Source organism: Perna viridis, chromosome 10, assembly GCF_037379345.1.
Source record: "Perna viridis isolate PV_CMFRI_1.1 ecotype Kerala chromosome 10, ASM3737934v1, whole genome shotgun sequence".
Taxonomy (NCBI): domain Eukaryota; kingdom Metazoa; phylum Mollusca; class Bivalvia; order Mytilida; family Mytilidae; genus Perna; species Perna viridis.
Window position 1 is genome coordinate 23,410,063 of NC_142454.1, and position 12,398 is coordinate 23,422,460.

At 31.7% G+C, this 12,398-nt stretch overlaps 1 protein-coding gene across 6 annotated transcripts in view; it reads right to left on the minus strand.

Moving 5' to 3' along the window:
- The window catches only part of LOC148605032 (solute carrier family 4 member 11-like), a 43,778-nt gene that overhangs the window by 2,126 nt on the left and 29,254 nt on the right, over positions 1-12,398 (minus strand). For 5 of the 6 annotated variants that reach the window (XM_088548263.1, XM_088548267.1, XM_088548262.1 and 2 more), the window contains 12 exons: positions 11,720-11,804; positions 10,581-10,704; positions 9,934-10,134; positions 9,184-9,268; positions 7,746-7,868; positions 7,252-7,365; positions 6,722-6,928; positions 5,584-5,764; positions 4,222-4,328; positions 3,758-3,932; positions 2,572-2,745; positions 113-305 (listed from right to left, as the gene is read on the minus strand). In XM_088548263.1, the coding sequence (XP_088404389.1) occupies positions 113-305; positions 2,572-2,745; positions 3,758-3,932; positions 4,222-4,328; positions 5,584-5,764; positions 6,722-6,928; positions 7,252-7,365; positions 7,746-7,868; positions 9,184-9,268; positions 9,934-10,134; positions 10,581-10,704; positions 11,720-11,804 (1,769 nt within the window). The remainder of the gene's footprint in view (positions 1-112; positions 306-2,571; positions 2,746-3,757; positions 3,933-4,221; positions 4,329-5,583; positions 5,765-6,721; positions 6,929-7,251; positions 7,366-7,745; positions 7,869-9,183; positions 9,269-9,933; positions 10,135-10,580; positions 10,705-11,719; positions 11,805-12,398) is intronic. The other variant, XM_088548268.1, reaches the window with a different exon arrangement.

Sequence of the window (12,398 nt, forward strand, 5' to 3'; positions counted from 1 at the left end):
TACTGAGTAAAAGTAACAATGACGTCAATAGACAACATATAAGGATAGCTCTATGACAGATTATCCTGAATCGGTTTTTCGACTACCTAAAATTCTATCAAAGATAGGCTACCTGTTCAGTAAACAGAAGGAGTATTCTTTCGAACAGCTGATTTCCATCTAAAGATGTGATTCCAACGTATAAGAATAGTCCATATAATACAGGTGTAGGAATATAAGATAATATTGGAAGTATTAAAAGAGAAAGTCCAATCAATACATGGGAAAATATGGCTGTAAGTCTTGTCTCCCGAACCTTGACAACTCTGAAAAATATCAATGCGTAAATAGGCAAATATTTTATTTAGACGACTTGTATTTCGCGATCATGTCTTAAAGTACAAGTACTATGATAATGATTTATCTTTGTAGTTTATTCTATTTTAAATTTAATAGTATAAAAAAAACACCCGTAATCAGGATTTTGTTCTATATTTGGAAATTACATAAGACCGCTTTGACTGTATATGATCAAATGTTTTCAGGGCTACACTGTATTGATGTGTCATAACATATTTATCATTATCAAAATCATTATCAAACAGATGATTCGGGATAATGAAGTGAGTAAGTTGTAATCTATCAAATCACGCAATGTATACCAAAAAATAATTTCCAAACAAAAATGAAGCCTATCATCCACGTCTTGCCTTCCATTTTTCTAAATTAAATATTTTATTGTACATTGAACTTCCTCAAATAATTAGTATTAAATACCTAAAAATCTATTAGGTATCCTTATCATAATTCATTGTTTGCATCAATCCTACACTTATCTAGTGTTTCGATGGCAATTTATGAATGCTATTATGTAGGTCATTCACATCAATTAATTCGATGCGCATATAGGCCCGCCATCATCAGGTCTTGTTCTGTATGTTATTAAACCCATTCTTGTAGTTTTTGTTGATGTCTGCAGATCTGTTAAATTCTTGTGCCATTTATTAGCTATCATCGGCTTTTCTTTGAATATGTTTTTGCAAACTATTTAATCGCCAATAAGGTGCCAATTTTTGGTACAGTTTTTGCAACTTTATACAAGGTTTGTATTTGGTTTTCATCACCAAAGGAATTTCCTTCACCTTTGATCTCTCTTTTGTTTTTATAAGAAAGTATCTATTCCCTATTAGAGCGTCAGAAAAATATTTTTTCAATTTCCAATTTCTTATAACCCCTTTCTTCTACGTTCAATCTGAACTTTGAAAGAGCCTCGTGTAAATCATTGTCATTGTTTGTTGATCTTCGGTAACGAATTATTTCCCCGCGTGAATCAATGGAAGACGTGATTTTTATGACAACTCTTTCGACGGAGATACGGAAATAAGTTTGTAGGTTTAAAAGATGTTTCCATGTCTAGTACATTTTTATGAAGAAATCTTCTTCCCTTAAATAATTGTACATCTAGAAAAGTTGTAGTAGTAGATATTTAGTATGTAAATTTGATGAACTTATGGTGGCTATACACCAATTCAAAGAATTCTATTAGGCTATTAGCTCCTGTTTAGGTCAGTGATAAATAAAAAATTCCTCATCCATGTATTGCAAATAATAATAAATATGTTTGTTATATTTGAATTTTGAAAGGATATCATTCATTATTTTATACATAAGAATATTACATGCTTCAGGGGCGCAGTATGCCCCTATCGCCGAACCCAGACATTGTTTAAATAACTGCCCATTAAATTCAAAGATGATGTTATCTAGAACTATATTTAAAAGGAGTTGTAGGGAATTTTACAGTGTACAGTGATTTGTCATGGTTATCATATGCTGATCTGACAGCCATAAAATTCACCAATTGGACAGTTTGTAAACATTTGGCTTGTGTCGAAACTGCATAGCAGATAAAATAAGTGAGTGGTTTTGTCATTTCTATATTGTGTATGGAATCAGATGAATCTGTAACATATGTGTTTTGTTTCTGTTCTATAGGCACTAGAAAAAAAATCAACATATCGGCTTAAGTATTCTGTTATAGTGCCGATTGGAGAGATGATTGAGCCTCCTCGTGGAACCATTTTTTTCTCTATTGAGATTGTTGTGTTCCAAGCGTCAATTTTTAATTTATAGATTTTGGGTAATAAGTGTAAGTGCCCAAATCCATTAGATTACTCTGATTACCACTCATACGTTTGTCAAGTGCATTGCGTTTAAACATATCAATAAGATAAGTATTCACGCTGTTTCTGAGCGCTTTAAAATCAAAGGTGTCAATGCTCATATAGTGGTGACTGCTGAGCTGCCTATAAGCTTCTGCTAAGTAATCATTCTTATCCATTACAACAATGTAATTGCTTTTATCTGCCCTTTTATTTTTTATAATATCAGATTTGTCATGCAAACGCGATTTGATGTTTCATCTTTCAAGGTTGCTCTGATTGTCTCTACATTTCCGACTCTGCATTGCTGACAGCTTATGCTTGGTTTTGGGTTTCATTTTTGTTTGAAATAGACACTATATTATAGATATGGCTTGCCTAGTAAGCATTTGTGAACATAACAATTATAATATTAATGCGTGTAACTTACATCTTATAAATATGCCCTTGGTCTACACGTTCCTCTACATCTGCTAGTGCTTGCACATGTAAAGGTGAATGGGGAAGCCCTGCGTGCACCCATGGGAATCCTATTAGGCTTAAGACAATGTTAATAATCCCTATTACTAAAAGGTCCCAATGATAAGCTGTGCCCTTCTTCATTCTGAAAAAATAATATATCAAATAAGTTTGCACTTGATCAAAGTTAGACATAATTTTATATACGCTGGAGTGTTCCGTTACTTCTAACATTTTTTATTTTATAGTCCAGGCGCCCGATTTCACAAAAAGTTGTAAATGTAAAAAGTTGATCGTAAGTAATGACGTCACATCCTAAAATAGCATTGTGACGTCATAACTTACGATCACTTACGACGTTTTGTGAAATCGACACTGGGACGTTTTGACCTACAATACGTATCTAACATATATTGTTTATATTTATATGTCATGATTTAAAAAAAAAGCCGGTCATTATATAAATTAAAGATCAGTGCTCACTCATTAAAATTTAAAACTGCCAGATATTCAAAAACTTGTATTGCTAGATCTGAGCGTTAACGTTTACATTGTTCAACTAATAAAGTTGAGAATTAGCTCCATTCTTGAGTAGAATGCTCCCTTTATGAACAAGAATTAGGGATAACCTCTTTTAAGTATATTTCTAGCACTTGTCAGAACTTTGATAACTTAGATGAATATTCAAAATTAGAACTGCTACTAATACAAGAAAACTTATTTATTTTATGGAGAAAATCAGTGAATTTATTAGTATTTTTTTTACCTAAGAAGAACAGGCCTTAATACTGTAATCATTTGATATGATATCAATGTGTTTTGTTATGACACTGAATCTGCCTCAGGCTTGTGGTGATAAAATGATACATCAATAATATTTTATGTAATGTGTTAATTATTATTTACTTATTATTGTACTTGATTGATATAATCTTAACATGAATGGGCCCTGTAATTTGGAAAATAAAATATTCTATTTGATTCTATTCTAGTCTGTTCTATACATCAGGATTATCTCTCTTTAAACACAAATATTAATTATATAGCATAAATTATTATGTTATGTAAGAATAAACCAATTTGATGGGAACTCTTTAATATCAAAATATGCGAATGCAAAAAATAAAATGATGAGTGAGAGAGTAATGTAAGCTTACTTATTCTGAGGTGCATTGACTAAAGCTGCAGTTATGTTTTGATCAGTAAAGAATAACAATGATAAACAGAAACCCAGTCCAAACGCTCCAAGTATGGCACCAATAGACAGCTTGTATAATGGTGTCAGCTCAAACAGATATGATGTTACAGCGTTAGCCTGGAAGCTCTTTACCACTGTAATGAATAAGCCAAACTTCGAGATGACAGCAGTGTTTTCGGTGAATTGAGTTGTATTCTTTTTTATATTTGATCTAATGCAAAGGGAATATGACACAAATTGAACAAACTCTTTTGTCAACACTTTTGGATAAGGTATATTGTGGCAAACAACTTGAAGAAACGTGTAGAAAGTGAGTGGTTTACTTAATGAAAATAAAATATAATACCATCTTTAATTGCAACAGCTACTTTAAAAAATGACAGGATTAATAAATACAGATGATGATAATTAGGATTAACCTACTTGTTACATCTTTGAATACTAAAGCTCCGAACAAGCTCATGATGATAACAGACACCGGTAATGCATAGTCAGCCAGTAGTTCCCTCTTACCCGCATTTAAATATGGCCTAAATTACAAAATCAACATGAAATAATATAATTTGTTATAAGGTTTCTTGACAGGAATTTAATGGTTGTGTTGCAAACTGATTCCTAAGCGGATTAAATGCCTGAATACGTTGTAAGAGAATGAGTATTTCTCCTGCTTTAGTCGGCAAAATTGGAAACGAAGTGGTTTACACAAGATATGTACAAACAGCATGTAACCATAGACATTTTTTATCTTTCCCATTGCTTTCTGTAATAGTTTTGAAAAAAACACTATTATGAAGTTTTGCCACCATCGATTGTCATGAATGTTTTCCAACCAGAGGAGTACATTTTTAACACAAGAAGACGAATAAAGTAATTGTTTACTTTGAGTATAATTTTTCATCAAAAGTTTTCTAATTTAAATGCTTTAATTGGAAAAAATATATGACGTCACAATTAATGCTTATATATAAGTTATTTTTTTTACGTTATTCTTTTCCTTTATTCCTAAATCAAACACATTAAAACAGAAGAAACAATAACTTCAATTACTGTTGTTTTCTTCTTCTTTATTTTAAACTTTGATAAGAACTGGAGAAATGGCTTCACAATAGATGTTTGAAATTAATGTAATTTTGCTAACTAATGAGAAAGTAGAAAAGTTAATCCAGTAATGATAGCTATAATATATACATTTAAAATGAACACAGTATGTAATCGTAAAACCAGAGGTAGCATATAGTGTTGTTCAAAGGTCGATCTATATACTTTTAAAAAATATATTACACCAACTGTTAATAATTGATGAAAAAGTTACAGCATGTTCAATTACCAATTGATAATTCCCATTTCTATTTCCCCTAAGTATACCATGTCCGTACGAAAATCCCCAACCCCTATTGATTTGCCATTAATTTTCAATAGTATTATTATTGTATTGTCAACCACATTTGAGTATTTTAAAGTTCATTAACTAAAAATATGAATTGAATATAATAAAAAAAGATTCCAGATTCTCCCTGTTCAAAATTTTCACCCTCGATCGAAATCTCCACTTATACGAAATATTTTGCCCAATCTTTCTCCAATTACATGGAATGGTAACTTTACCCCATCAAAATAAATTGAAGTACATGTAAACTATCAATAAAATCTGAAGCAAATACACCTGCTAGAACCATATCTTAAACATAATTATGCTTAACGTAATAGAAACACCTTTGTTTTAGTTTTATTTTTGCTGTTTAAAATCAATTTCTTGTCTTGAAAAGTGCATATGGTTTGACATACGTCTTTGTAAAGTTGTACAATGTCACCCCTAACCACAGGGTTCCCAGTAGTAGAATCAGATAAAGCAGGCTAACGTCTCTCTCACACCCTTCTACAATGGCTGTGGTTGTATTTAACGACACGTTTGATGGTGTTGCACTGCTGTTATCACATGATGGAATGTTATAATGTTCTGCGAAATCTACAAAGCATAGTCAAAACTAATTTAACGATAAGGAAGCCATTATTGTCAAATGCAATGGTAATTTCAATGAAAGATTGTAAAGATATGTTCAAATAATGAGAAAAAGACTACACTAGTTGCATCACACAATAGAATGAATACCCTTCATTTAAATTCTTCCAGTAGTGTCAGTTGTCAAAGTGTAATCAAGGGAACCAAGGTTAAAGCGATAATCAAAAGAATATAATTCAGGGACAAAGACCAGACATGGAAAACAGACATACACAACAAAGAACATAAAGTAACTAAAATCATACATACAAAGTAACAAAAGCAAATGAGCAACTCGGACTCCACTAAAAACTGGGAGCATGGGCCTGGTGCACCGGTAGGGTAAGCGTCCTCAAAGAATCTGCTTAAAAGATCTTGGAACATTTAAATCAATCGATGTGAATATATAACGTTAGCGTTGATTCATAATTTAAGTTTGCATGTAAACGAAAAATGTAGTAGTCGCAACCAGCTTTCTTATGAACAAACTTATTTAAATAAACCATACAAAATGTGTAAAAATTAATGCCATTATCAATTACAAGGTATTAATGTATATACAATGTTACGTGTACCAATGATTTGGTTTGAAGTTTTACACTCCTTTGAAGATCGTTATATAAAGTTGCTCAAAAGATGAATTGAAATGATGCGTCGACTCCATAAGATATCTTTCTACATGTGCTTTTTAGCTTTTGTTTTCGTCCGACAATTCACGCAATTACTGATTTAAAAGCAAAGGCTATAAATCCTTGTTCATGCTCAAGATACGTTTGAAGATCAGGAAACAAGTTATACAGAAGTTACATGTACAAAAGAGGAGTCAAACCAGGGTCAGATCAAGTATAATGAAAATAAACATTTATTTTATTCGAATGCTTTTGTAAGTCCTGTTTTAGCTTTTGAGACCCCACAACTACTTACTTTTGGCAGTATTCTTGAATGCATCAACAATAAACGCTATGGATATGAATAATGCAAATATTTCCTCTGACGATCTTGTTGACCATTTCATGATTTCACTTAGTCCGAACGACGAATAGAGGAAGAGAAAGAAACTGTTCCATAATCCTACACATGTAAACATTGCCATGAAGTTTATGTCAAAATCTTCACAAATGCTGTATATAACTGAAAAAAATATATATACAAAAAACAAAGCGAACATAATAATTTGTTTATAAATTAAAACTGCAATTGTATTGGAATGAAATGGTTTGCAATTCCATAGAACTTCATGTCATTTTGCATTTCATTTTGGGCAAAATATAATAATACCTTTCCAAAGGACGAGTAGCAATTATGACGTACGGATTATAAAATCCACATATCAGGTGCAAAATTGGTGAGTCTTTCGTAAAAGGTCTTTCTTTAAAAAAGGCACTATCAAGTCTCTAAAATTATTTCGCTACCAAGCTGATCACTGCTTTTCATGAACTTGTTTGTAGACTTACTTTTTGTAAACAAGGCAAGCGGAGCCGTTGTTAACAAGATTATTTGAGGTGTTCCGCCAAATAAAGCAAAACTCAACCCACCAATGATTTGTGAATACAAAACTTTCTGTACGTCTGAAAAAATAAAGTCTATCAATAGTCTGGTCACATACAACTGTACAATTGTGTCGTGTTCAATCGAGTTACACAAATATAAACTTTTAAATTATATCAGGTACATGTCACAAAAGAAATTGCTATGGTATAACGCATATATATTGTAATGTAATATAACTTTAAATGGTAATTTTCTACCCTTTACGGTCGACGAGGGCACCTTTAAACAAGTTACCCGTTTCCTGTTTTTGACGTTGCTTATAACTGAAAGTATTAAAAAAACTGTAGACGATATTATGCACAGGAAGAACAAAGATTTGCGATTTTCGACACCCTTTATTTGTATAGTAGAAAGGTAAGTTGCAGGATAAAAAGTGCATAATCAAATACAGACTTACTCAAGGCACCGTTTGTATTTTCATCATTCAGTACTCCAAATGCAATAGATGGCATTAAACATGCAAAGTACAAGAAAAGTGTCGTTGAGATGGTTTTCTGAATAGTTTTGTTGCCTGTTAAACCTGATACAAATAAATATATAGATTTTGAATAGATAAGCAAGTTTTGATATTTGAAACATGCAATGTCAAATACAAAATATACGTAACCGAAATAATACATAATAAAACAAGTACTATCTTAAAAATAAAGATAGCCAATGCAGTAAAATTTGTTTTTTTTACTGAAAATTTTCTACATTTCATTCACTAAATAAGAAATGGCACGCAATTTTAATTTTCGATAATTTTTTTTTTCGAACTCAACTAAGTTATCAGTATTTGGCCAATCGGAAACAGATTTGCGATCAGGCGACTTGCGTTTCCATGGAAGAGCGTCTTTAAGGTCAAAGGGTTAAAAGCGAAACTATACCGACTGTGTTAGTCGAAAAAAAAATTAAAAGGAGACATTTTGACATCCATTTGATGTATATGAGTGATATTCATATTCTACAACGAAATGGTTATTTATTTGGTTTTCACCGAGTTTGCATTCTTGACATTGATCCGTGAACTTAGCATTTAATCCTTTAACATTGTAATCTATGATTTTGTAAATCTCATATATGTAGGACCTACAATACAAGCATATAGCAGGTTGAGAAATAAATCATGCTCTTCAAACAAAATAAAGTAAAAAATGTTATCAGTGAGCACGTTTTTTTTACACTTGTGTTATCTAAATGATTTTAACAGTTCCGTAATTTTTATTACCCTCCATGAGTCCTACATACATGTATTGACAATAATATTTTCTGAAAATGGGGCCAATTACTCGCTGGTATGAACTTGACTTTTTTCATATTTTGAAAAATAAATTCCATGGTTGAGGAAAATTGATAAAATACCCGCATAATATTTTGTCCTATCAGTTAAAAATAAGGAAGACAAAGTCTTTGTTCTGCTTTACCCTACCAGTTGGTCATTTACTCTTAAGTTTCTATGTGTTTGTTATTTTAGTTATTTCGTGAAATTTGTTATTTTCTTATTCTAGATTATGCCCTTTTCATAACCGTCCAAATCCTTGTTCCGGTAATTTTCCTTCCTATCTAAAAAAGGCAAACTCATTACAAATACAACATAAACTGTTCCGCATTTAGTAAAAAAATGTTTTGTTTAACATCACAAATTTCCATACTCCCACCTTCAAGAGTCAAATGAAAAGCTCAAACACTAAGCAGTGGTAATTTGTAGTTTTTCTCCTATAATTTTCCTCCTATTTACGTAGGTGTGATATACTATTACTTGTTAGCTAAATTTTACTAAAATGATTTATTTGTACTTTTACTATATTCATAACAACCCAATTATTCTAAAGACTATATGATCCGATAATTACCGTCAGTGTAATCTGACACATAATGAGGCAGTCTCTTGCTTAGGTCATCCTTAATTCCTTTGAAAATTCTACAGCGACATTTCCTCTGAAAGACAATTTATATTACGTTACTGATAATTAGGTTAAAACAATGTGATTATATCCATTGTGTAACAATGATCATTACTGTTTTGGTCAACTTGGCTGTCGGTTCGGAAATAACTTCAAAAGGATATACACTGGATTAAAGCGGAAAAGGAATATAATCTGTAGAGATCTGACTGTACTTTATGTTTAGAGTAGAGCTATATGTCTGCTATGAATATGCTCTGTACTTTTATACATCATAGATAGTCTGTGAAGTACAATTCATTCTTAGAAATTTATTTTTTTTATAATGTGTTTGAGTAACGTCAATGGTAGATAGTCGTATCAAATGAGTTATTCTATAAACATTACTCGTAAATCCTTCATTTATATAATAAAAAAATCATAATCTATTGCTGTATACAAATTATGTCTATCGTAAGTTTTAATCTAATGCCATATAGTAAATTGAAACTAATGGCTATATTCCAGATCAGCCTGAATAGCGTGCTCCGAATATTGTTTTGATGCCTGCCAATGAATCGAAATTTCACCTTACCAAGTTTCCACTGTTAAGTAGAAAAAAGCAAATAGTGCAGAAAAAATGAATTGGTATTTCATATTTGCCTTTTTATATTTAGCTTTCTCGTACAAAATTCACAAATAAAACAAATTTAAACTTACAACATCTGAATGTTTTTCAGTTGAAAATGGCATTTTCAGAACAGACAATCTTTGTCGTTCAGCTAGATCTTTTGCCTGATCTTTTAGGAGCTTTTTGAATTCTTCCTCAGAATTTGCCCCTAGTAACTGGAGCCGGAAATAGACGTCAGAGAACAATGTAGCAAAGGATCTTCCGGTCTCAAGCTCATTCTTTGTTCCTTTCTGAAATAAAAAAAAAAAAAAAAAAAACTGAAAATTTGGACTTTTTGTGTACACTTGAACAATGATCAATTCAATAACGTTGATATCTTTTAAAGAGCCTATCAAAGTATTTTATGAATAAGGTGATTAAAAAAAAATTTGCAACATGTACTATATAGATAAAAAACGATTTGCACAAGGTATGGCCAGTTAGGACAAGATTTCGCAGACACAAAAGTGCTCGTCCAGTTTTCGGATTGCAGCAAGGCCCGTATCGCAAAACTTGTACATTTGGTCATTCGAGAGAAAAATGAGATTAATTAATTGAAATAGTACAAATCAATAAAACCGGTTTAAAATATCAAAGGCCCTGTTCCTAGTTGCATGCTCTTATGGAGTAGCATTGTTTCACTCTCGATCCTCCTAAAAAAGTCAAAAACAAAATATCACATTTAGAGTGTTTATACCTCTTTTATTGGTGTAAGTATCACGATGACAAAATAGATTTCTTGGCTACTTATCCCAAGGTTGGCAGGATATTTCAGCCTTGCTATTCCAACATGTCTGGAATGAATTGATGGGATGCTTGCCCTGCAATATACGAAACCCTACGGTCTATCATATTATTAATTTATGACTTAAATATGGTATATAATACTTTCTGTGAAATCAATGCGATAAATCAAAAATTAAGAATTTGCCATGATCTAAGAAGATCATACACTTAGGATGAGTTAAGTATTCTGGGAAAATATGAATTTTGTATTTAAATTGCTACTTAAACAAAATATTTACTGAAAATGGTTCAATTTCCCAAATTGTGAAATAATCTATGAACGAATTCGTATTTAAGTCCCAAAAAATGTGTGATAATATTTGCGCATAAATATATATACTCCTCACTGCTGTAACTTCGTTTTGTTGTCTACATGATAATGTAGGGGCACTCTCCAGTTGGATAAATGTAAAAATTAAGTTGCACCCCAGCTTAGAATCATGCAAAATGTGATTCATGCTTGGAAAGCCTACATATTTTTATTTTTGATATTTTGTTTAAAATGCTTTAGTAAACAGAAATTAACATTTGGTTTTTCGTATAACCCGTGCTCATGGGAGATAAAAATTGTATAGAATGCACTGTAGAATTCAAAATTTAGAGAGATAACACTGTAACTGTAAATGACATTCAAATACAATAGACTCTACTGGATTTTCAATGTTGATTATCCCATAAGAGCAGGCAGATTTGAATGAATAAGTACACATTTCATAGTATAGACCCATAAAACAATTTAATTACAAAAATAAAAATATGTAGCTTTTTGGGGGTGTGTCACATTTTTAAGATTTTGCACGATTCTTGCAAAGACAGCTACTTAAATATAATATACGCATCAAATAAACATGTATTATATATTCTTGTTTTATTTATCGACAAGATTTTGAATTCGATATAATTTTGTAATTTTCTTCGTTTCAATCTTGTATAATTTATCAAACTCCATGTGCATTAGGTTATTATATTTTTTTTATGATTATGTACAAACTGAACCTCTTTCAGACCGCGTTTAGGGGAGATCACACCTTGCTACGTTAGAATACTTACATTGCACAAATCCAGTTTTGGTCATAATCAAAGCCTCCACCTTCTGATACGCTGGTACATTGCAATGTTCTACTTAGCATATGTACTGCAAAATTGAAGATTATACTGTAAGAACCTTAGACAATTCTTGTTAATATAAAAATAATGGATATGGTGAACATTTCAAAGAGACAACCCCACCGGGATGAAAATATCAGCTAAAGGCCTTCCATGGGTCTTGAATGAACGATGAGGAAACCTTTACAACATAGAGCAGGCTGCAGCTGGCCCCTCATCAACATAATACACAGGCACAGCGAAAAGGTCGCCCCTATATACTTCTTCAACATTGAAATAAACTAAAATTGAAGGAACATACAGAAGCAAGACATTCCTGACTTGTGACAGGCGCAAAAAATGCCGCGGGATTTAAACACGAAATGATATTATCGAAGAAGGTTAAAATAAAACTTTTTGTACCTTTATATTTATGACCTGATTACTGAATTTTTGTTGTTTCTTTTACCAAAAAGGATAATAAAACCGTTTTTGTTTAATAAAAAAAATAATGTGGTATAAATCTTTCATCGCATGCCATTTTGTACAATATGTTACAAACACGAATAGGAAAAAAATCCTTACCGTTATTCAAAAGGAAAGCAGATGTTTTCTACTTATTGAAATATGGTTTGCAGTGACG